The 26,291-nt window shown below is 36.9% G+C and overlaps 1 protein-coding gene across 4 annotated transcripts in view; it reads right to left on the reverse strand.

Annotated features, from left to right (window-relative positions):
* The window catches only part of ODAD2 (outer dynein arm docking complex subunit 2), a 179,597-nt gene that overhangs the window by 100,612 nt on the left and 52,694 nt on the right, over window positions 1-26,291 (reverse strand). For all 4 annotated transcript variants that reach the window (XM_045465769.1, XM_045465771.1, XM_045465768.1 and 1 more), the window contains 4 exons: window positions 24,958-25,200; window positions 24,266-24,376; window positions 21,903-22,057; window positions 20,301-20,543 (listed from right to left, as the gene is read on the reverse strand). In XM_045465769.1, coding sequence (XP_045321725.1) covers window positions 20,301-20,543; window positions 21,903-22,057; window positions 24,266-24,376; window positions 24,958-25,200 — 752 coding nt within the window. The remainder of the gene's footprint in view (window positions 1-20,300; window positions 20,544-21,902; window positions 22,058-24,265; window positions 24,377-24,957; window positions 25,201-26,291) is intronic.

Genomic DNA, 26,291 nt, shown 5'->3' on the forward strand with positions numbered 1-26,291 from the left:
TTGTTAGGAATGTAAATTGGTACAGTAATTATGGAAAACACGATAAATATTCCTCAAAAAATGAAAAATAGAACCAGCATATGATCCAGCAATCCCACTTCTGGGTATATATGCAAAGGAAATGAATTCAGTATCTCAAAGAGATACCTGCACTCTGCTGTGCATTGCAGTATTCACAATAGCCAAGATATGGAAACAACCTTAGTGTCCATTGACAGATGAATGGAAGGAAATTGTGAGTATATATATATATATATATATATATATATATATATATATGTGCGTGCACACACACACACACACACACACACACTGGAATATTATTTGGCCTTAAACAGAAAGAAATGCTGGTATTTGTGATGATGTGGATGAATTTGGAAGACATTATGCTAAGTGAAATAAGACTGACATAGACAGATATTGCATGATATCACTTATATGTGGAATCTAAAAAAGATGAACTTAGATGTCCATCAATAGATGAATGGATAAAGAAGATGTGGCATATATGTACAATGGAATATTATACAGCCATAAAAAGAATGAAATCTTGCCATCTGCAACAACATGAATGGAACTAGAGAGTATAATGCTAAGTGAAATAAGTCAGATGGAGAAAGACAAATACCATATGATTTCATTCATATGTAGAATTTAGAAAAAAAGTGAACAAAGTAAAAAAAAAAAGAGACAGAAAAACCAAGACATGGACTATTAACTATAGAGGATAAACAGACGATTATCAGAAGGGAGGTGGATGGGGGGTATGAAACAGGTGATGGGGATTAAGGAGTTCACTTGTTGAGATGAGCACTCAGTAATGCATAGAATTGTTGAATCACTATACTGTATACCTGAAACTAATATCTGTAACTACATTGGAATTAAAATAAAAAACTTTTAAAAAAGTTGAGGGGTACCCGGGTGGCTCAGTGGGTTAAGCGTCCAACTCTTGGTTTTGGTTCTGGTCATGATCTCACTGTTCTTGTGAATTCAAGCGCCACGTGGGGCTATGTGCTGACAGTGCAGAACATGCTTGGGATTCACTCTCTCCCTCTCTCTCTGCCCCTCCCCACTTATGCTCTCTCAAAATAAATATTTTTTTTAAAAAAAGTTGAACTTAGAGAAACATAGTAGAATGGTAGTTGCCAGGGGCTGCATGGAGAAAATAGGGTGATATTGATAAAATGTGCAATATTTCAATTATAAAGTGAATAGTTCTGGAGATCTACTGTACAGCATGGTAACTATATTAATAATAATCTATACTTGAAATTTGCTAAGAGAGTGTATCTTGTGTTCTCACCACACAACCAAAAAACTAGTAATTGTGTGTGGTAATACACTAGCTTGATAGTGGTAATTATTACACAAGGTATATTATATGCAAACACCATGTTGTCCCCCTTAAATATACACAATTTTAAAAACTGTCAATTATACTTCTAAAGCAGGATAAAAGTAAAGACACTTTAAACATTTAAGAAATTAGGGAATTCTGTACCCATAAGTCCTTTTTGAAGATTCTACTAGAGTATGAGTTCCAAAAAATTAAAATATGACTAAACTAGATACAGTCTTTATTTTAAAGTCTAGATTGTCTGATATAAGTATGGCTACTCTGGCTTTCTTTTGTTGATCATTAGCATAATAGATGGTTCTCCATCCCATGTATCAAGAGATGAAGAAGGGCATTATATCATAATAAAGGGGTCTATCCATCAAGAAGACCTAACAATTGTAAACATTTATGCGCCAAATGTGGTAGAACCCAAATATATAAATCAATTAATCACAAACATAAAGATACTCATCGATAGTAATACCATAATAGTAGGAGACTTCAACACCCCACTCACTGCAATAGACAGATCATCTAATCAAAAATCAACACGTAAACAATGGCTTTGAATGACACACTTGAACAGATGGACTTAACAGATATATTCAGAACATTTCACCCTAAAGGAGCAGAATATACATTCTTCTCCAGTGCACATGGAACGTTCTCCAGAATAGACCACATACTGGGACACAAATCAGCCCTCAGCAAGTACAAAAAGATCGAGATCATACCATGCATATTTTCAGACCACAATGCTATGAAACTCGAAATCAACCACAAGAAAAAATTTGGAAAGGTAACAAATACTTGGAGACTTAAGAACATCCTACTAAAGAATGAATGGGCTAACCAAGAAGTTAAAGAGGAAATTAAAAGGTATACGGAAGCCAATGAAAATGATAACACCACAACCCAAAACCTTTGGGACACAGCAAAGGCAGTCATAAGAGGAAAGTATATAGCAATCCAGGCCTTCCTAAAGAAGGAAGAAAGATCTCAGATATACAACCTAACCTTAAGCCTTAACGAGCTGGAAAAAGAACAGTAAATAAAACCCAAAACCAGCAGAAGACAGGAAATAATAAAGATTAGAGCAGAAATTAATGCTATCAAAACCAAAAAAACAGTAGAACAGATCAATGAAACCAGAAGCTGGTGCTGTGAAAGAATTAACAAAATTGATAAACCACTAGCCAGCTTGATCAAAAAGAAAAAGGAAAGGACCCAAATAAATAAAATCAAGAATGAAAGAGGAGAGATCACAACCAACACAGAAGAAATAAAAACAATAATAAGAGAATATTATGAGCAATTATATGCCAATAAAATGGGCAATCTGGAAGAAATGGACAAAAATTCCTAGAAACATATACACTACCAACACTAAACAGGAAGAAATAGAAAATTTGAACCGACCCATAACCAGTAAGGAAATTGAATTAGTAATCAAAAATTTCCCCAAAAACAAGAGTCCAGGGCCAGATGGCTTTCCAGGGGAATTCTGCCAAACATTTAAGGAAGAGTTAACACCTATTCTCTTGAAGCTGTTCCAAAACATAGAAATGGAAAGAAAACTTCCAAACTCTTTCCCTGAAGCCAGCCTTACCTTGATTCTAAAACCAGAAAGAGACCCCACTAAAATGGGGAATTATAGACCAATTTCCCTGAGGAATATGGTTGCAAAAATCCTCAACAAGATATTAGCCAACCAGATCCAACAATACATTAAAAAATTATTCACCACAACCAAGTGGGATTTATACCTGGGATGCAGGGCTGGTTTGATATCCACAAAAGAATTAACTGATTCATCACATCAATAAAAGAAAGGATAAGAACCATATGATCCTCTCAATAGATGCAAAGTATTTGACAAAATACAGCATCCTTTCTTGATAAACACCCTCAAGAAGGGAGAGAAGAAGCATACCTCGAGATCATAAAAGCCATATATGAACGACCCAATGCTCATATCATCCTCAATGGGGAAAAACTGAGAGCTTTCCCCCTAAGGTCAGGAACAAGACAGGGATGTCCACTCTCACCACTGTTATTCAACATAGTATTGGAAGTCTTAGCCTCTGCAATCAGACAACACAAAGAAATAAAAGGCATCCAAATCAGCCAGGAGGAGGCCAAACTTTCACTCTTTGCAGATGACATGACACATGGAAAACCCAAAAGATTCAATGAAAAAACTGCTAGAACTGATTCATGAATTCAGCAAAGTTGCATGATGTAAAATCAATGCACAGAAATCGGTTGCATTCCTATTCACCAACAATGAAGCAACAGAAAGAGAAATCAAGGAATCGATCCCATTTACAATTGCACCAAAACCCATAAAATACCTAGGAATAAATCTAACCAAAGAGGTGAAAAATCTATACACTGAAAACTATAGAAAGCTTATGAAAGATATTGAAAAAAATGGAAAAAGATTCTGTGCTCCTGGATAGGAAGAACAAATATTGTTAAAATGTCGATACTACCCAAAGCAATCTACATATTCAATGCAATCCCTATCAAAATAACACCAGCATTCTTCACAGAGCTAGAACAAACAATCCTAAAATTTATATGGAATCTGAAAAGACTCCGAATAGCCAAAGCAGTCTTGAAAAAGAAAGCCAAAGCAGGAGGCATCACAATCCTGGACTTCAAGCTATACTTCAAAGCTGTAATCATCAAGACAGTATGGTACTGGCACAAGAACAGACACTCAGATCAATGGAACAGAATAGAGAACCCAGAAATGGACCCACAAACGTATGGGCAACTCATCTTTGACAAAGCAGGAAAGAATATCCAATGGAATAAAGACAGTCTCTTCAGCAAGTGGTGCTGAGAAAACTGGACAGCGATATGCAGAAGAATGAACCTGGACCACTTTCTTACACCATACACAAAAATAAACTCAAAATGGATGAAAGACCTCAATGTAAGACAGGAAGCCATCAAAATCCTCGAGGAGAAAGCAGGCAAAAACCTCTTTTATCTTGGCCGCAGCAACTTCTTACTCAACACATTTCCAGAGGCAAGGGAAACAAAAGCAAAAATGAACTACTGGGACATCATCAAAATAAAAAGCTTCTGCACAGCAAAGGAAACGATCAGGAAAACTAAAAGGCCACCGACAGAATGGGAGAAGGTATTTGCAAATGTCACATAAAGGGTTAGTATCCAAAATCTATAAAGAACTTATCAAACTTAACAGCCAAAAAACAAATAATCCAGTGAAGGAATGGACAAAAGACATGAATAGACACGTGTCCAAAGAAGACATCCAGATGGCCAACCAACACATGAAAAAATGCTCATCATCATCATCATCATCAGGGAAATACAAATCAAAACCACAATGAGATTACTCGGCAATCAAAAAGAATGAAATCTTGTCATTTGCAACTATGTGGATGGAACTGGAGGGTATTATGCTAAGTGAAATTAGTCAGAGAAAGATAAATATCATATAACTTCACTCATATGAGGACTTTAAGAGACAAAACAGATGAACATAAGGGAAGGGAAACAAAAATAATATAAAAACAGGGAGGGAGGACAAAACATAAGAGACTCTTAAATATGGAGAACAAACAGAGGGTTACTGGAGGGGTTGTGGGAGGGGGGATGGGCTAAATGGGTAAGGGGCATTAAGGAATCTACTCCTGAAATCATTGTTGTGCTATATGCTAACGAATTTGGATGTAAATTAAAAAATAATAAAATTTAAATAATAGAAAAAAATAAAATAAAATGACTAAACTAGAACAAAAAACCAATGGGTGTGCGTGTGTATATACATATATGTGTGCATGTGCATACGTGTGTGTGTGGAGATACATGTATGATTAAACAAGGGGGACAGGGTCAAGGGTGGAATAATAATGTTCAAATCTTATATGTTATGACAAAGGCACTTAAAATGGGAGGAAAGAAGGAAAGAGAAAAACAGAATATGCCCATTGACTAATATATAGACAATAGGCAAGAGTTAAAAGATAACCAGTAAAGGGGCGCTTGGGTGGCTCAGTTGGGTTATGCCTCTGACTCATGATCTCAGCTCAGGTCTTGATATCAGCGTCATGAGTTCAAACCCTGCAATGGACTCCACATTGGGCATGAAGCTTACTTAAAAAAAAAAAGATTACCAGTAAAAACTGAGAAACTAAACAGCAAATATCTACATAAAAGAAAAAAAGAATTAAAAAATTTTACAGGTACAAAGACAAACAACTAGAATAAAACAAAAATGCAAAGCTTTCTAAATAATAATAAAAATTAAAGAGCAAAGACCATAAATCTTATAGAAAAGTAGCAAATATAACAAAATATGAATGATTATAAAATATTATAACATTGTTGAGACCAAAAATATTAAGCATTATCAATAAGTTACTGCACTAACTCATTAAAAGAAAAAGTATTCTTAATTTGGTTTACACAGCAAGACCCATCTATATATACTATTTAAACAGGAATACCTAAAAAAATGATTCAAGAAAGACTAAAAATAAAGGGTAGACCAAGATATTCCAGGAAAACTCAAACAATAAGAAAGCAAGAAAGTTACTGATACCAGACAAAGTAGAAATCAAGCCCAAACTCAATAAACATAACAAAGAATAGTTCTTAGAATATTAAAAGCCCAAATTCACAACTATTAAAAACATTCATGTACCAAATAATATAGCACCTGCCTTTAAGAAGTAAAAACTTATGAGATGTACAAAGAGATAGAAGCCCACTAATGGAAAGATTTTTATATACGATTTTCAGTACAAGACAGATCAAGTGCATAAAAAATAAGTAGAGATAGAAGAGCTAAGGGACATAATAAAGCAGATCAAACTCTACACTCGTCATTGATAGGGAATATATTTTCATTCCAAGTAGCTCTAAATGCTTTGTAAAAATCTACCTTGTATTAGCTCATGAGGAAAAAATCAGTAACTTCCATAAAAAGTAGAAATTAAAAAATCAACACACTCTGACCAAAACACAGTATAAGTTTATCTAAAATTAGAGTGCTCCCATGAAACTTTTCATTAGCCAACAGGGCATAAAGCAAAGAATTACCATTAATTTATATGAAAAAGTCTTTGAGCATTCCCAGACTCCAAAAATAACCTCTCTTAGGCTTTTCTGATACCTTATGACACATCTTACTAACAGATGCACAAAATTAATTGAGATAAGGCACAGATGCTTGCAGATACAGTTAAAAAAATTATGGTGGTTTGATGCCGAGATGCAGACTGTAGTTACTGGGGAAGAAGCTTGAGGCTGCCACTCTCATTGTGTGGTGTGCACACAATGTGCTCTGTAATGGCTCACTGCGAAACAAATGTCGCATGCTATTTTTGCTTTTTGCCTTTTCTCATAAAAGCAGAAAACTCTTTGGATTTCTTTCAGTTAGTGAAAACAGGTACTAATGTAGGTCTTTCATAAAAGTGAAGTGGCATAATGTTAACTTCCAAAAAGTGGGGGATATCTTTATAATGAGAAATAGCTAACAAGAAAAAATCAGAAGGTTCTTCCTTGTGGAATTACAAAAAATATTTATTAAACAATTCCTAGGGCTAAAAGGAAAACACAAACTGAAATAAAAGAATTTCTAAAAAATGAGGACAATGAAATCACTACATATCAACTATACAAGGGATATTTAAAGCATGTAAAAGGAAAATTTACGCACAAACTACTTTTATTATTTAAACAAAGAATAAAAATAAATGACATAACTTCTCAGCTCAAAACATTATGAAAAATGTTACAAAATAAACCACAAGAAAGCAACAAGGAATTACTAAAGATAGAAGAAATTTGAGGTAGAGAATAGAACACTACATCTAATTAATAAACTATTCTTTCAGAAAAAAATAAAAATAGAAAAGCTATACTGGATACCTTACTGAGGAAAGTACTAGACTAACGCTCACATATACAAAACCAAAAAATGACAAGTGGAAAGTAACCATTAAAAAAAGACAAAATTTAAAAATCATAATATATTACTTTGCACACCACTAATTCAAATAAATTTGATAATGTAAATGGAATCTATCCTTTTTATAAGGAACTGCAGATGCCATAATTGACCATTAGATTAGGAAATGTAAATAGAACAGATTCCATAGAACTAGAGAAAGCTAATAAGGAACTAATTACACACACACACACACACACACACACACACACAGCAAGGCCATATGATTGCACAGAAGACTTCTACTGAACCTTTAAAGCCTAGGTGGTCCCATTGGTCAATAAATTATTCCAGAGTACTGAAATGAAAGAAAACTTCCTAAGGCATTTTTGTGAAGCAGGTATAGCACTGATACCTAGACTTCATAGAGAGTGGAAAAAAAAAAAAGAAGAAGAGAGAAAAAAAAGAAAAGAAAAAGAAACTAGCCAAAGACCAATATCACTGGTGTCAATTACAAAAATACTAAATAAGGGGCGCCTGGGTGGCGCAGTCGGTTAAGCGTTCGACTTCAGCCAGGTCACGATCTCGCGGTCTGTGAGTTCGAGCCCCGCGTCAGGCTCTGGGCTGATGGCTCAGAACCTGGAGCCTGTTTCCGATTCTGTGTCTCCCTCTCTCTCTGCCCCTCCCCCGTTCATGCTCTGTCTCTCTCTGTCCCGAAAATAAATAAACGTTGAAAAAAAAAATTAAAAAAAAAAAACTAAATAAAATATTAATGAGTAAAATCATATACTACACTAAAAAATAGTACATTATAGTAAATAAAATTTATTTCTGGAATGCAAGGTTGGTTCAGTGTTTGGAAACCCATTATTATTATTGTTATTTATTTATTTTTTTTTTTGAGGGAGAGTAGAGGAAAGGCAGAGGGAGAGGGAGAGGAAGAATCCCATGCTGGGTGTGGAGCCTGACACGGAACTTGATCTCACAATCATGAGATCATGACCTGAGCTGAAATCAAGAGTTGGACACTTAATCAACTAAGTCACCCAGGCACCCTTGGAAACCCACTTAATATTACTCACCATATTAATAGATATAAGGGAAATATCACAATGAAACATATGGAGCATAATCTCTTAAAGTGTGTAAATAGTCTTTGACAAAATTCAATACTTATTTCTGATTTAAAAAAAAACACTTTAAAATAAAAACTGAGTTTTAATTTAATTTAAATTTTAAGATGATAAAATATATATACTTTAGTCTTCAAGACATTATTGTACATAATAGAAAAATACTAGAGGCATTTCCACTAAAATCAGGAATAAATAAGGCAAAGGAGATCACTGCCTACACTATTATTTAACATTATGTTAGGAAACTAGTGAAATTAGACAAGAGAAATCAAGGGGCGCCTGGGTGGCGCAGTCGGTTAAGCGTCCGACTTCAGCCAGGTCACGATCTCGCGGTCCGTGAGTTCGAGCCCCGCGTCAGGCTCTGGGCTGATGGCTCAGAGCCTGGAGCCTGTTTCTGATTCTGTGTCTCCCTCTCTCTCTGCCCCTCCCCCGTTCATGCTCTGTCTCTCTCTGTCCCCAAAATAAATAAACGTTGAAAAAAAAATTTAAAAAAAAAAAAAAAAAAAAAAAAAAAGAGAAATCAATTTAAAGAATTTATGAAGAAGTACAATTTTCTCTGGAATACCCTGGAGCAGAGGTCAGCAAATTTTTCTGTAAAGGGCTAGGTAGTATTTTAGTTTTTGTGGGTCATTCAATCTCTGTCACAACTACTCAACCCTGCCATTGTAGCATAAAAACAGCCAAAGATGGTAATAAATGAATGAGACTATGTTCCAATAAAACTTTATTAATAAAGACAGGATTTGGCCCATGGCTGTAGTGTGTCAACCACTGTGCTAGAGAATTAACAATAAAATGAACTTAAACAATAAGAGAATTCTGCAAGGTGGTAGCATATAGAATTAATATATAAAATTTAATAGTGTTCATAGAGACAATAAATGGAGTGACATAATGGCAGGAAAAAACACATGTACCCCATCAACAAGGGAGAGGAAATACTTAGGAATGAACTGAACAAAAATGTACAAAATCCAATGAAGGAAACTTGACTCTTCTAAGTCAAAAAACTAGAATTCAACAAATAAAAATTCCTATAATTTCACTATGATTATGCAGAGTGTTAAGGGAAGCTGGATGCAGGGTATATGGGAACTCTCTGTAGTCTCTACTCTCCAATTGTGCAACTTTTCTATAAGTCTAATGCTATTGCAAAATAAAAGCTAAAAAGAATTTTTTAAAAAAGTAAAAATCTTGACATGTAGAAAATAAATCATAGATATTTTTTAAAATTTTTAGCTTCAATATTTTTTAGTTGTTTGGAATTTTATAGTATTTTAATAGAAAGCTACACTCCACAAAACACAAATGTTTTTTGCAATGTTGGTGGGATTTCATATATCTGGTAAGGCCAGCTTACCTCCAGATGAATTCTATATATTTTAAATAGATATTCAAAGTCAATAAAAGAATAAAATTCAGCACAAGTAAATCTACTTTTTCATGAACTTGGTATGTGAGAATACCTGTTTCCATTTTAGATCCTAGGGGAGGGCATAATTAATATGAAATAATTTATACTGAGTTTCTAAAAGCAGTAATCTGAAGTGTGGAAAAAAGTCAATAGAGCTTTGTGAAATCATTGGTTTCTTAAAAATTACTTTTGATTCAGTAGTCAAACTGTTACTATTACAGTGTTTCTTATTCTTATTAAAAATATATAGAAAGGAAGAGAATTGTTTAGGCATTCTATTGCACAAAGTTAATAAAACTGCGGTATGAGTATATATGTTTATCCTGATATGTGACCTAAGTCTTAGCCCCAGCCACAGACAAATCGCTGAAACATAAAACCGCTAGTCATTAAAATAAGTTCCTAACCTATGAATTATGTAAGACTTACACAGGGGAGAGGTATTTATTTGTTTGTCATTTCCTTGCCATTTAACTGAAAGCTCAAAGATGCAATAAATCCTACAAATCTACCAATAACAGCCATGTCTGAAATATGATGCCAAGAGTAATGCTGTTTGGATTCCTACCAAACTCAAAACACTGTTTTCTGAAACTGCTTTAGTGTGTTTATAAAAACATTTGTGGGAAAACTGTATTTACAAGTACAAAAGGATTCATCAACCTCCTTGTTGCCCAAGAAAGGACAGTTTTATCTTTATCTTATGAGGCCTTCTCATGGAATTTGACAATTTTGAACACTTTCTTTTAAACGCTCTCCTTCCTCTCTTTTTCAATAACTTGTTTAATTTTCCTCCCGACTCTCTGGCTGATCCTTCTCAGCTTCCTTATAGCTACTTCTTGGGTACGTGCATTCTCCCTAAAAGACTGGGTTCAGTAGGATTCTGTTCACTTTGCTTTCCCTTCCTCACAATCTCTCACATATAGCCATGACTTCAGTTACCAAATACTCACAACACTATTTCTGACCTGTATCTCTATGCTGAGCTTTAGACACAAATATCCAATAGACTGGTTGCCATCACACTTGGATGTGTATCATGGGAACCTCAGTGCCCACCCAACCATAGCTGAATTCACCATCCATTCATTATACAGTAAATGTTTGTTGGGTGCCTACCCTAAGCTTAGGACTGTGTTAGGCACTAAAACGATGAACAAATTGACCTTGTATCTCCCCAAGTGAAGTTCAGTCTTCCTTCACTTAGTCCTGCACCTATAGTCCCTATATCAGTAAGTGGTACCATTATTGATCTAGTTGCCAAAGTCAGAAACCTAAATATGCATATATCAAAGTAACATGCTGTACATATATCATACTCTTACACAATGTGCACCTCAAATTTATTCAATTGAACAAAAGAAAAGAAACCTAAATATCATCCATCACTCCTCCTTCTTCTTTAGAACTCATGTTCAATCGTTCACCTGGTTTATCCATTCTTTCCTTTTATATCTCTCTTTAATCTGTTCATTTCTTTATTCTTTATTATATTATATTCCACTGGCTTAGTTTAAGCCACCTTCACCTCTGGCCTACAATGATCCCTTAACATGTTCCTCTATCTCAAGTTATACTTAAAACCCTTCAGTAATCTTCAGTCAACTTTAAAACAAAAAACAAGCTTATTAACATGATGCAAAGACCTGAATTATAATTGCCTCTTTACACGTCAATGCCACACCCTCCAAGCTCCTTAGTTGCAGCTGAGAGTTTAAAGTGAGTTAGTCACCATGTAGGGGTCACTTGTTCAAAATTTTATAACAAGTTAAATAACACGATTAATTTGATGCAAGAGAAACACAGAAAACAAGGAACTCATCTACAGATGAGTGCAAACACCAGACAGTCTGACTTTAATTTTCTATTTATGTATTATCATTTTAAAATTGTTATTAATTGAAGCTACTGCTACATGAACAATACAAGCTGGCATTTACCCAGCACTTGTTATGTATCAAGCACTTTTCACATATTAGTTCACATAATAGTCACAACAACCCAATGAGACAGGTACACTTAATATTCCCATTTTATATATGTGGTAACCAAGGCACCAAGTAGTCAATAATTTGTCAAAGGAAACATAGCTGGTAAATGGTGAGACTGGCATCCCAGGCAATGGTTCCAGAATCTATGCTCTTAGTCATTATTCTATACAGAATAAAAGAGGATTATGCAAGGCATTCAACAAGAACTTTGGTTTTGTAAAGATGATACATATTCATCATATACATGTATAGAAAAATACACAGTAGAAAATAAATGATCCCAAATCCTACCATTCAGAAATAACAATCATTGATAATTAATATAAGTGATTCTGAACATTTCTTTATGACTTAAGTTGGATAACAGGATGGATGGATATGTAAGAGAGATAGATAAATGGATGGATAGATGATAAACAAATAGGTAAAAGAATGTTGTACATAGTATCTACTGATTCATTTATGTGAGAGATGATCAAATTTGCACACTAACTCACCCCCCTTGCACTTAGTTTTTATTTTTTGTCAGTTGTATTATTACATTATCATCAGTATTTATAAAATGTAGATAATTCCCCTAATGATAACTCCTCCATTATTTTCTTTGGTTTCCACTAATACCTTTTAGCCATATTTTTGTTTTCAAATACTTTGAGTAATTTCTTGATTGACTTTTTATAATTGACAGTTTTTTCAAGAAGAGCTAGTACTGTAGTCACTAATTCCTTGTGTGATTGAGAATGTGCTTCTACCTTCATACTTGAAGAACAACTTGGCTGGATGCAAAATTCTTAGGCAATATTTTTTCTCCTTCAGAATGTTAATCTGAGAGAGATTTGATCTTTCAATCAATGTCTTTTGACCTTAACCAAAGCTATGGAGAAGTGTGAAGACATTCTGTCCTCATGGTTTGTTCTTTTGCCTAGATATTTCTTCCTTTACTTTTGAAGTGCAAGTAGATTTATCAGAATTCATTACTGTTGGCCACTCTGTATCAATATTACCAGGGTTTTTTTGGGTTGTTTGACCTACAGATTCACACAAAAATTTTTCTTCTATTGTATCTTTTTTTTAAATGTTTATTTTTTGAGACAGAAACAGAGCACAAGTGGGGGGCGGGGGAGGTGTGCAGAGAGAGGGAGACACAGAATCCAAAGCAGGCTCCAGGCTCTGAGCTGTCAGCACAGAGCTGATGTGGGGCTCAAACCTACAAACTATAAGATCGTGACCTGAGCCAAAGTCAGACGCTTAACCAACTGAGCCACCCAGGCATCCCTGTTGTATCTTTAATTAAGATCAATCACATTCCACTGGTTCCAACCTCTTCTTACAGAATACCCATTATGTTTATGTTGGATCTCCTTGGGTTCCATATTTATCAATTTCCCTACTGTAATTTTAGTATATTCTTCTTCATTTCATTTTGTATGTCCTATACATCACATGCCTGTGTTTTCAGTTGTTTATTATACTTCTTTTGCATTCATTCAGGCTTTAAGTTCAATACTTTTTCTATTTCTCTTCTGAGCTCTGACTACTTGCTTGTCACAATTATTTAAGTTGTCTGATACAGTCTTTTAGTAAAATTTTATGTGATTTCTTTTGGCTCTTTTACTAACAGGGAGTATATAATAGCCTTGTGATTGTGGGGAAATTATTTGTCAGAATCTGTCTGTTTCCTTTAATGATAGAATTATCTCAAACACAATCCTACAAAAATCTGCAATTCTCTTTGCCTTGTGAACACAACTCTTCCATTCAGTTCTGAGCGTTCAGTCAATCTAGTTTACTCCAAATCTCTAAAAATTTATAGCTTCATTGTGTTGCAATCCCGAAATCATCATCTCTAGTATCCTTTTTACCCTAAAGGGTCTCTAGCAATCTCCTTAGGCTAGAAGACTATCATAGACAATATAAAACGACATGTCCATATGACTTTTCCTTAGGCTCCACTTCTGCTGTTTTACAATGCAAAACTAGGTCTCTGATGGGAAATTCCTCACTTCTTCCAAGGCCGATTCATTCCCCTAATCTCTGCTATGGGGGGAAAAAAAAAGATTGGCCATGCATTTCATGACCATGACACTTATTTGAGGGGAAATCTAAAGATATGAAGCAGCATGTGTTAGCTGTCAGCATATTACACACAGGTTAATAATTTACCTACATTTTACAGGTGTGTTTCACATTTAAGATTTGGAATTGTGGACATATCCTTGTTTGGGAGAATGTGCTTTCTTTCCTACTTTTGTTCTTTTTTTGTGGTTTTCAGATTATTAATCAGAAGTTAAGCCTTTCATAAAATTATTCAAAATAGTCTGTGTATTTACAAATAAATTTTTACTTACTGCCATTTCATCATCTACTCTGACATTTTAAAATTGCTTGTCGGTCTCCCCAACTCAGTCAAAAGGTCTTTAAGGCCTGTTGTTTGTCACTGAGTTGTTGTTCTTCTCTCATTACATTTTGTTGTTTCAAAACCTACATTAAAATTCAGAACAAGGAAAGTGTTTTCTCTGGCTTTTTCCTGAATGGGTTCAACTGAAAAATCAGTAAATATAACAAGTTATCTAACAGAGTTATATTAAAATGGGTTTGAAGGCGCACTGTGAAAATAATGATGATATTTAGAAGTAATTTTTAGGTGTCAACTAAATAACCTGATGATGACTTATGTGGAAGTCATTAAATCTGGGACAGAAGAAGGGGCTTTGCAAGAATGAATTCTAGTCTATATAGATGAAATTCAATATATTTGTATGCATCATTGGAACAGAATAGAAAACCCAGAAACAAACCCACAGTTATATGTTCAATTAACCATTGACAAAGGAGGAAAGAATATGCAATGGAAAAAGACAGCCTCTTCAACAAATAGTGTTGGGTTAATTGGACAGCAATATGCAAAAGAATTAAACTGGACCACTTGCTTACACCATACACAAAAATAAACTCAAAATGGATTAAAGACCTAAGTGTGAGACCCGAAACCATAAAAAGAGAGCACAGGCAGTGATTTCGGACATTGGCCATAGCAACATCTTTCTAAATAGGTATCCTGAGGCAAGGGATATAAAAGCAAAAATAAACTATTGAGACTTCATCAAAATAAAAATCTTCTGCACAGAGAAGGAAACAATCAACAAGACTAAAAGGCAACCTACTGGATGGGAGAAGATATTTGCAAATGATATATCCAATAAAGGGTAATTAGTAAAAATATATAAAGAAGTTATAGAACTCAATAGTCCCCCCCACCAATAACCCAATTTAAAAATAGGCAGACGACATGAACAGACATTTGTCCAAAGAATCCATACAGATGGCCAACAGACACATGAAAAGATACTCAACGTCACTCATCATCAGGGAAATGCAAATCGAAACCACAATGAGATATCACCTCACACCTGTCAGAATGGCTAAAATCAAAAACAGAAGAAACAATAGGTGTTGGCAAGGATGTGGAGAAAAAGGAACCCTATCACATTGTTAATAGGAATGCAAACTGGTGCAGCACTGTGGAAAACAGGATGGAGTTTCCTCAAAAAGTCAAAAATAGAACTACCTTATGACCCAGGAATTACACTACTGAGTATTTACACAAAAAATACAAAAACACTAATTCAAAGTGATATATGCATCCCTATATTTACTGTAGCATCATTTACAATAGCCAAATTATGGAAGCAGCCCAAGTGTCCATCGACTGATGAATGGATAAAGGAGTAGTATATGTACACAATGGAATATTATTCAGCCATAAAAAGAATAATATCTTGCTATTTGCAACAACATGAGAGTATAATGCTAAGTGAAATAAGTCAGAGAAAAATACCATATGATCTCACTCATATATGGAATTTAAGAAACAAAACAAATGAACAAAGGAAAAAAAGAAAGAGACAAACCAAGAAACAGACTTTTTTTTTATTTTTTAATGTTTATTTATTATTAAGAGACAGACACAGAGTGTGAGCAGGGGAGGGGTAGAGAGAGGGGAGACACAGAATCTGAAGTAAGCTCCAGGCCCTGAGCTGTCAGCACAGAGCCTGACGCGGGGCTCGAGCTCATGAACTGTGAGATCATGACCTGAGCTGAAGTTGGTCGCCTAACCAACTGAGCCACCCAGGCACCCCTACAGACTCTTAAGTATAGAGAACAAACTGATGGTTACCAGAGGGGAGGTGGGTGGGGGTGTGAGTGAAATAGGTGATGAAGATTAAGGAGTGAACTTGTTGTGATGAGCACTGAGTAATGTATAGAAGTGTTGAATCACTATATTGTACTCCTGAAACTAATATAACTGCATGTTAACTATACTGAAATTAAAATAAAGAACTCAATTAAAAATCAATTAGTAATCATCAAGAGATAAAAAGATGATTTATGACACAGTCACACAGTGATATAGGAAAACACATACTACTAACAAGACACACAGTGATAAAATATATATGAAAAGTATATATAGAAAAAAAAACCCAACAACCTCAAGGTAGCTTCTCAAGCTGAGCTCAACCCCATCCCAGGGCTTTTGTGTTTGCTGCTCCTTGTCTGGTGTTCCTCCCTCAGGCTGTCCTCTTATCTCTCAGATCTTTGTTCAAATATTATCATCTCAGAGACTACTGTCCTGTCTTCCACTTTCTCTTTCCTCTTTCCACTGCTGCTAATGTAACCACCTTCACTCACTCTCTTTCAATTGTGCAGTTTTCTTTTTTTAAGTTTATTTATTTTGAGAGAGACAGAGACAGCACCAATGGGGGAGGGACAGGAGGAGACAGAGAAAAACATGCAGTCTCTGCACTACCAGCAAAGAGCCTAATGCAGGGCTCCATTCCATGAAACCGCGAGATCATGACCTGAGCCGAAACCAAGAGTTTGATGCTTAACTGACTGAGCCACTCAGGTGCCCCTATAGTGCTAATTTCTTTATAGCATTTAGCACCATCTGAAATTGTTTAAGAGTTTAGAGTCTGTGTCCCACATACACAACAGAATGTTAAGTTCCAAGAGAACAGGAACTTTGCTTTGGGTATGCTATCCTTTCAGTGCCTACCACAAAAGATACTTGATTAATATTTGTGTAATGAATAAAGAATAAACAAATAACAATGTAACTCTAACTAACTAACATCTGCAGGGAAAAGATGAAGCTTGGGAGGTAGAAGGGGCCAGGAGGCAAATGCTTTAAATACCAGGTGAAGGAATTTAGGTTTGGTTTTTAAAGGCTGAGAAGTCCCTGACGGTTCCTTAGGCCAAGGAAACAACTCTATCAGATCTACAGTTTAGGAAACCAAATTTCAGTGCCATGCAGGAAGGTATGGAAGGGGACAGATGTGAGATGAGACCAAACAGGACCTGCTTCAATGGTCCAGGTAAAAGAAGACAGAACCTCAACTGAGGGCAGAGAGCAGGAGGACACATTCAAAAAACATTCAGAGGCAGTGGGTGTAGTTGGCAGATATGAGCAGACAAAAAGTAAACAAGAGCCAAAGGTCAAAAGCAATACACAAAACCATTTCTGACTAACATTTATCAGGTGCTAATGAACACCTCGTGCTTTTCAGAAAGATAAATACATCAGAAAAGTGTCTTCTAAGTCTGGCTGATGTTCTTCTCTCGAAGATATCGTGGGTAACAACTAGTGTTCCTTGGTGTCTGAAACACCTGAGCCTAAGGCTCCAATAACCAAATCCAAAAAGAGTTATAGTGGCTTTAGTGCTTGTATACCAGACATGTGGTTAGACCAGAATCACATTAACAGGGCTCCAATCGAGTTTCAGGCTTCCTGTGAAGGAAGAGGACCTGACTGAACACAAACGAATCACAAATACCAGGAAAGTGAGCAGAAGGAAGAAGGTACTACCAGAGACTACTGGCGTACGTTATGAGCTTCCTCTAATAATCAGATGGTGAAATAGCAAACTACACTTCAGCAGAGTTGATGTATGGCCCCACAATATGTGGTACTCTGTATATGTCTATGTGAATGGTGTTCCCTAGGGTTGTGCAGGGTATATCCATACACAGTAGCCCTGAGTGCCTGGTCACACATATTGAAGAGTTGAATGAATGAGTGAATCAAAATCAAATTATTTTAGGAGATATATAGGAGAATCATAGTATAACAAGATTACAGGTGTGACTCATGGATCCAATCAACCATCTCAAGAAACTGCCAACTTAGACTGAAGGGGACAGAGATAGGATGAAATGAAGGAAGGTTTTCAGACCTCTGGGAGTCTATAGGATAGGCCAAAAGAGCTATCAAGCTGCAAATAATGAGGTGTTATTGTTTCCATAGCCAGGATTCATGGGCACTGAATTCAAAGTTAAAATTGCCACACGACCACTTTGGCCTCCCCATGCCTCTAAATCAACAAGCAACGAAGGGAGTTACTGTGTTGGCTGGGGTGATCCCAATTACCAAGGGTAAATTGAACTGCTATTCCACAATGGAAGTAAAGAAGACTATATCTGGAAAACAGGAGATCCCTTAGGGCAGGTCTTAAGTATTACCATGCCCTGTGATTAAGGTCGATGGAAAACTACAACAGCCCAATCCAGGCAGGACTACTAATGGCCCAGACCCTCAGGAATGAAGGTTTGGGTTACCCCACCAGGTAAAGAACCACATCCAGCTAAAGTGCTTGCTGAGGGCAAAGGGAATATGGAATGAGGAATGAAAGAAGGTAGTTATAAATACCAGCTATGACCACATGACCAGTTACAGAATGAATATTATAACTGTCATGAATATTCTTTATTTTGTTATAAATAGGTGTGTATCTTTGTTTTCTTCCCTCTCTTATCCTCTTGTCATGTAACATGAGACATAATGACTTTATATCATGGCTTTTAAGAATGGTTAGCTTTATATCAGAGTATTTAAGTAACAGGATATCAAGAAGAAGAGTAAATATCATCCAAGAACTCTGCTTCCTCTTCTGGGAAAAGGGTTAGTGTATTTTCAGTGGTACACTGGATAGTTGTATAGTATTAGGCAGGAATATGGCCTTGTTATTATCTTTCTACAGATCTTAAGCATGGTTTAAGGAGATGCATGAATGGGTACCAAGTTGACAAAGACGGGACACATTATAGCTAATGTTTATAAGTCGACTGGATTAAGGGATACCCAGATATTTAGTCAAATGTTATTTTGCATATTTCTGTGAATGTGTTTTTTGGATGAGGATGATATTTAAATTGGTAGACTTTGAGTACAGCAGATAATTCTCTATAATGTTAGTGGGCTTCATCCAATCAGTTGAAGGCCTTAATAGAAAAAGCCTGACTTCCTCTGTGGAATTCTGCCAGCAGACTGCCTTGACCTCAAACTGCAGCTCTTTCCTGAGTCTCCAGCTTTCCAGGCTCCCCCATCAGAATGTGGACTTGCCAAGACACCACAATCACATGAGCCAATTCCTTAAATATATCTCCATATGTCTCCTCCCTCTACCTTTCTCATCCTGTTGCTTCTGGTTCTCTGGAGAACCCTTATACAATAGCTTTGGCCTATATGGGTTCTTCCCATTCTGGACTTTATACACACACACACACACACACACACACGCACACACACTTAAATATATTTATGTCTCATATAAATATATTTATATATGTTTAATTTATATACAAGTTATTATTTCTATGTTTAAGTATATATTTGTATATATAATCTCTATATAATCTTGCCATTGTTCTTTTTATTTTTTAGACAAACAACCCAATTTTTTTAAGTTTATTTATTTTGAGAGAGAGAGAGTGCACAGGAGGGGCAGAGAGAGAGAGAGAGAGAGAGAGAGAGAGCGCCCCAAGCAGACTCTGTACTGTGACAGTGCAGAGTCCAATGTGGGGCTCGATCTCACAATCGTGAGACCATGACCAGGGCCAAAATCAAATCAGATGCTTAACTGACTGAGCCACCCAGGCACCGCTTGCTATTGTTCTTAAGTTGTACTACATTTAAATCTTTTCTTCCTAATTAGACAAGAATTTGTTTCAGGACCAAGATCACAGCTGAAAACCCTGTGTCTTCTCCCCTCATCAATTCACAGCACTTCTTAGGTGCTAAAAATAAGTTTGCTGAATCGAACTGAGAAACAAGAAGGATACTATACTAGAACTACCTAGGCTCTTAGAGAGAGAGAGAGAGAGAGAGAGAGAGAGAGAGAGAGAGAATTCTTCCCTAGGAAGCAGAGAAAAACTTTGTTGATTGTATGAAGGTTTCTGCATGGGAAATTAATTACTGGGAATTTTAAGTCCTCCCAATATGCCTAGCCTTAGCCCTCCAGCTCCTCCTAGGGAACAATTTGGCTCGGTAACTCATTACTGGTAACCTCGTGGCTATTTATATATAAATCTGTTTTACTTTTGCATCATTTGTGCACCCCAATTCTAAGGGAGGACACTGTTTCTGACTACCCAAGCATTCCCCCATCACTCTCAAATAAAATCTTTCCGTTGCCAGGCCACTTACATCATACTTTCAGGTTCTACTGCACAAGCACCAACTGCTTTTGTGACATTGACAAGAAGAGCTTGGTTTACTCCAACGAGGAGGTTCACGAGTGGTGGAATGCCACCACATTTCCGGACAAGGACGCGATTTTCATAGTCCTGACAACATTCTCCCAATGCACCAACCACATTCACAAGTACCTCTTCGGGCTGGTCAGTTAAAAGTCCCACCAAAGTTTCAATGGCTTTGTATTCCCGAAACCTAAATTCATCAAGAGAAGAAGAGGTGGGGGGGGGGGTAGGGGGAGGAGAAACAGTATTACTTTTGGTATAATTAGCTAATAACATTAAGAGCCCCAAATTACTAAATGCCAACTACATGCTCATACGGTCTATACAAAAACTCTATGATGCAGATACTACCATAATCCCCATTTTCAGAAAGCTAATTCGAAGCCTGGTAAATAGTGAAGCTGGTTTCCACTTCCAGCCATCCGCGCCATTAATCACTATAGTGTATGGTCTCTAAGACAACTACCAACTTCTTCCAAATCAGAGTGTCAGCAATTCTACTATGCTATGGATGTCTTCCCCATGTCACAGAGACTATTTTACATGAACAAAGCAAAATAAATCTATTTTGTGTTAAATAAGACATGTGAATTTCTTGTTAAAATCATCACAATGAGACAAGGAAGGTTGCCTCAGAATATCCACCACAGAGTGTGAGACCCTAAAAATATATGAAGAGACAAATCTGAAGATTAAATCAGTTATAAAGTTTACAAATACTTTAAAATTCAATGAAATTATCTGACAGTGGCTACACAGCCCTTGAGCTGGCATTTAGCTGACTCATCTTGTTTAACTTTAGAAAAGCAAAAAGAATGGAACCACTTCCATCTCTAAAGATTCAGTGGGAATTCATCCCCTCACCTTGATAGGTCTCTGCAGGAGATCAGAGGTACTTGTCATTTAAATGGCTGCCCACAAGCAAAAGAGCCCATTCACACAGATAAGATTATGTCAGCACATCCCTTAGCCTTACTAAGTGAGGCACAGAAAACCATAGCCAGGTGGTGGGATAGGAAGTAGAAGTCTTTCATTTCTAAAAATCCTTAATACTGCCAAATTAGTCTAGAACATAAATATATGATAACTATACGAGTAGCATTATAATTGATTCTTTATTAAAATAACATTACGGGAATGTGTTTCAATGGGCATATTTTTTATGCATCTATACTTTTATTTAGAAACATTTATATCTTAATGAAAGATGTTTTAGTTGAAAGTTAAGAATACAGCTATTCCTCGATGGCCATATTTTTTTTTTTTTTTATTTTTTTTTTTAAAAATTTTTTTTTTTTTTTCAACATTTATTTATTTTTGGGACAGAGAGAGACAGAGCATGAACGGGTGAGGGGCAGAGAGAGAGGGAGACACAGAATCGGAAGCAGGCTCCAGGCTCTGAGCCATCAGCCCAGAGCCCGACGCGGGGCTCGAACTCACGGACCGCGAGATCGTGACCTGGCTGAAGTCGGACGCTTAACCGACTGCGCCACCCAGGCGCCCCAGATGGCCATATTTTTATTACAGAATATTGAATGTCTTCTCTTACTTGGTCACATTCTCTTTGCTGATGGAACATTTCCATATTGCCCCAGTGACAGCAGCCAACCGTTCTTTATTGTCTGTGTTATCGAGCAGACTGGCCAGGCGTTTAAGACCTCCGTGCAGTCTAACGAGATCACGGGTTTCCTTATCCTCAGCACACTACACACAAAAATCAAATCAGAGGCTCTCAGCGATCAAAGCATATCAAGCTTTCTGTAATTGCTAAAGAGGCTGCCATTTTAGTGGCAGTGAAACTTCTTTTCAAAGAGTATCATTTTCTGAAGGGGCCTCCAAGTAAAATCTAATTCTTCTCTGTATTGGCAGCTATCTGACACTGTCTCTTTTCCCTTACATAATTTTGGCCGCGTCTAGCAGTTTCTACATACTTAGAAATTCTGCCAAGCCAATTCTGAGGTAACCTGGGCTTCCACCAAGACAGAAACAGAGATTGGTTGGTTAGAAACCTAGAACACCACATGCGTGGACAGAGGATTTCTGCAGTGATGCAACACACAGTCTTGGGAAAATGTAGCAGAGAAAACACGAGTGATACGGATTTGGTCAGAGCTTCAATGACCCCCAAAATCTAGGAGATGAGGATTTCCTCAATAGAGTTTCTATGCCCAGAGCAGTAAGTTATAGCAATAGCAACTGACATTATATTCACATATGTTTATCCACGTTTGTGTCATCCTTTGAAATAAATATGTACTACATAGATGTTCCCAGCTGATCATCCTTCCCAGGTTAAAGAGCAAAAAGATGATAAATTTAGTATAGATATGCTATCATCCTAAGTATACAGTTGGTCTCTCAGGCCATATGATACAGATGCATGTCATGGATCATCCATGAGGGCCACTAGAAGAAATCCTCATTGTAATGCACCACAAGGCACCTGTCAGGCTTTTCTTCTATTTATGACTTTTGCTTCTGGTTCAGTTCCAACTTTAGAAAAAATAATCACTATTTGTAACCAATCATTCATAGTTACTCAGATAAGGCTTATATACGCAAGTCAAGGCTATATATCCTTGTTTTGAACTGAGTTGTGTTCCCTCAAAACTCACATATGTCAAAGTCCTAACCCCCGTACCTCAGAATGTAAGTTAAGGTCTTTAAAGAGGTAATGAAGGATAAATAAGGCCACTGAGGTGGGCTCTAATCCAATATGACTGATGTCATAAAATATAAGGACACAGAGGAAGGAACATGTGGAGACACAGGAAGAATGGTATGTGAACATGAAGACAGCCACCTATAAGCCAAGGAGAGAGTCCTCAGAAAGCACCAATGCTGCGGACACCTTGATCTCAAACTTCTAGCCTCCAGAACTATAAGGTAATAAATATCTGTTATTTAACAGGCCACCATATGGTATTTTGTTTTGGTATTTTGTTTTGTTCTAGCAAACTAATACCATCCTCTACTGACATGAACCCCTTTTTCTGACTCTGACTTTTTGGCATACTCTTACTGTGCACATTTTATTATCTATCTACCTACCTACCTACCTACCTATCTTTACATGTTTATTTTTGAGAGAGAAAGTACAAGTGTGGAAGGGCAGAGAGAGACAGGGAGACGCAGAATCCAAAACAGGCTCCTGGCTCTGAGCTATCAGTGCAGAGCCCAATGTGGGGCTCAAACCCACAAACTATGAGATTGTGACCTGAACGGAAGTTGGACACTTAACCGACTGAGCCACCCAGGTGCCCCAATATGCACATTTTAAATGCATTCCTCCAGGAAATGGACTCTGATTTCTCAGATAGGTAGAAGCTGGCATGGCCAGCCACCAGCCATCTACTAATTTTTCGAAGCCATCTTTACTTCTAATCTGTTTTCTGGTATACTATAAAATGTATAGCTCACAAAAAGTTAGCAAAGGTTAAAGTAAATTAATAAAAAGATAAAACAGGCATACACACACACACACACACACACACACACACACACACACACACGCAAGCTCACACTCATTCATCCATCCATTTTGTCTTGGTAGAAGATAAATTTCTCAACTACTATGTTTGAATAGGGTGCCTGTAAAGCAATGTAAAGGCACCATGTATATATTTTCCTATTTTACACTAAGTAATTTGTTTTAGGAGAGAAAGACATGTAAGTGCCTTCTAGAAATGTAAATAATCAAGACATGTTGGTGCAGGTTTTTCTCTCACATATACAGGCCATCTGTCATTAGCACAGGACAGTGGTTCTTAGACCTATGTGTACAGGAAAATCCCTAAAGCGTTCTTGTTAAAAATGCTGATTCCTGAGTCCTGCCACCAGAGAATGAGAACCCATGTTTAGACTTAACTACATGGAGAAGAAGACCACAGCTGCCCACAGAGTCCCCCGCACCTGGTAGATGGCCATGGCACAGTGTTCCTGCAATTGTTCGTTCTCACTATTTAGGTTCTTCACCAGATTTTCAATGATCCTTTCTGCTTTGATCGCAGCTCGGTAGTTTTCCTAGGAACACAAATTTAAATATTTATGTGTGTAAGACACGAATATTAAGTACCTATTTATACTTACTAATAATTATGCCAAACAAACTTTCTTAATAAACACTAAAGTCGGGGCGCCTGGGTGGCGCAGTCGGTTAAGCGTCCGACTTCAGCCAGGTCACGATCTCGCGGTCCGTGAGTTCGAGCCCCGCGTCGGGCTCTGGGCTGATGGCTCAGAGCCTGGAGCCTGTTTCCGATTCTGTGTCTCCCTCTCTCTCTGCCCCTCCCCTGTTCATGCTCTGTCTCTCTCTGTCCCAAAAATAAATAAACGTTGGAAAAAAAAAATTAAAAAAAAAAAATAAATAAATAAATAAACACTAAAGTCCAAGGTTAACACAACTATATAAGAAGAGAATTTAGTCAACATTTTCAAAAATACATCACGCGGGTACCAATTTAATTAATGTTCTGTTAGTTTCATCTTAATAGACTGCAGACTTCTCAAAAAAAATCCTTAGCAGTCATGATAACCTTGAAAATTATTTTTCAACTAAAGAAAGTCAAGGTAAATGAAAGCAAGGGAAGCAGAGCTGGCTTGAGTACCTCTGATGCACATTCTTGCAATGTCCCTACCACTGGAATTAGCATGTTTTCATGAGACGTCTTCAGTAAGCGAGCCAACAAAGGAATGCCCCCAGCTTTACGAATGGCTTCTTTATTTGTGTAACTCTTACTGCAGCTCCACAATGCCAGAGCCCCACAGCGAGCCACTTCCACGTCTCTGGCATCATACAGACTCGATTGAGCCGGTTCTGCTGAACTCTTTCCACAGTCGAGTAGAGCGACCTACAAGAATAGGTGAATATGATGTACATGGGAATCTTTAAAATAAAACAACATATCCCTCAATAGCTACAGGGTTGCTACCAAGATAATCTCCATCAAAAATAAGAATCCTTTACTGGGTACTTGGGTAGTTTAGTCAGTTAAGTTTCAGACTCTTAATTTCAGCTCATGTCATGATCTCACAGTTCATGAGTTTGAGCCCCACATTGGGCTCCGTGCTGACAGTTCAGAGCTGCTTGAGAGTCTCTCTTTGCCCCTCCCCCTCTCACATGTGTATGCTCTCTCTCAAAATAGAATAAACTTAAAAAACAATAAGAATACTTTTACAAATTAACTTTCATACTACACATGAAAAACAAAGAAACAAAACCCTTCAAAACATCTTCCTCCAAATTTGGGAGTGTTTACATTTCCTTTCTATAAGAAATTTAATCTCACCAAGATTGTATTTTCTTAACATAGCTATAATATATGCATTAGGAAGATTTGTAAACTACATCCTCAGTCCTGGTATCTCAGAAAACTAGAGTCCCTAAAGCCATTAGAACTTTCTGTGAGAACTGAATGGCTTGTATATTCTTAAAACCATGAGACCTCTTTGGAGGACATGGCTCCCCACCTGAGCTACCAAAACCAACCAATCCACATGGCACAGCTGCCAGGATCATTTCTTTCCTTTCTTTTCTTCTTTTTATTCCTTCCTTCCTTCCTTCCTTCCTTCCTTCCTTCCTTCCTTCCTTCCTTCCTTCCTTTTGCAATAACTAAAGTCACTGAAGTCTTTAAGGGAAAGGCAATTTATATAGATAAGCAGTAGCTTATCTATATAAGTAAGGGTGCTCCAGAGGAAGTGAAGCCAGGGCACCCAGGGTTATCTCTACCCTGTGTGTGTCTAGTTCATTCTTCTCTCTGCAGGCCAGATTCCATGGATATGTCCACATAATCATGACCACCATCTTGAGTTTAGTAAAGAGTAGTCCAGACTAAGTAGAGTCTCTGATTCCTAATTCCAAATTCCTGGGAGAGACATCTGTGGGGCTGGCTTGAGTCAAGTGGACACTCATGGCCTAACTAGTTACAGCCCAAGGAAGGAC

Source organism: Leopardus geoffroyi, chromosome B4, assembly GCF_018350155.1.
Source record: "Leopardus geoffroyi isolate Oge1 chromosome B4, O.geoffroyi_Oge1_pat1.0, whole genome shotgun sequence".
NCBI lineage: Eukaryota > Metazoa > Chordata > Mammalia > Carnivora > Felidae > Leopardus > Leopardus geoffroyi.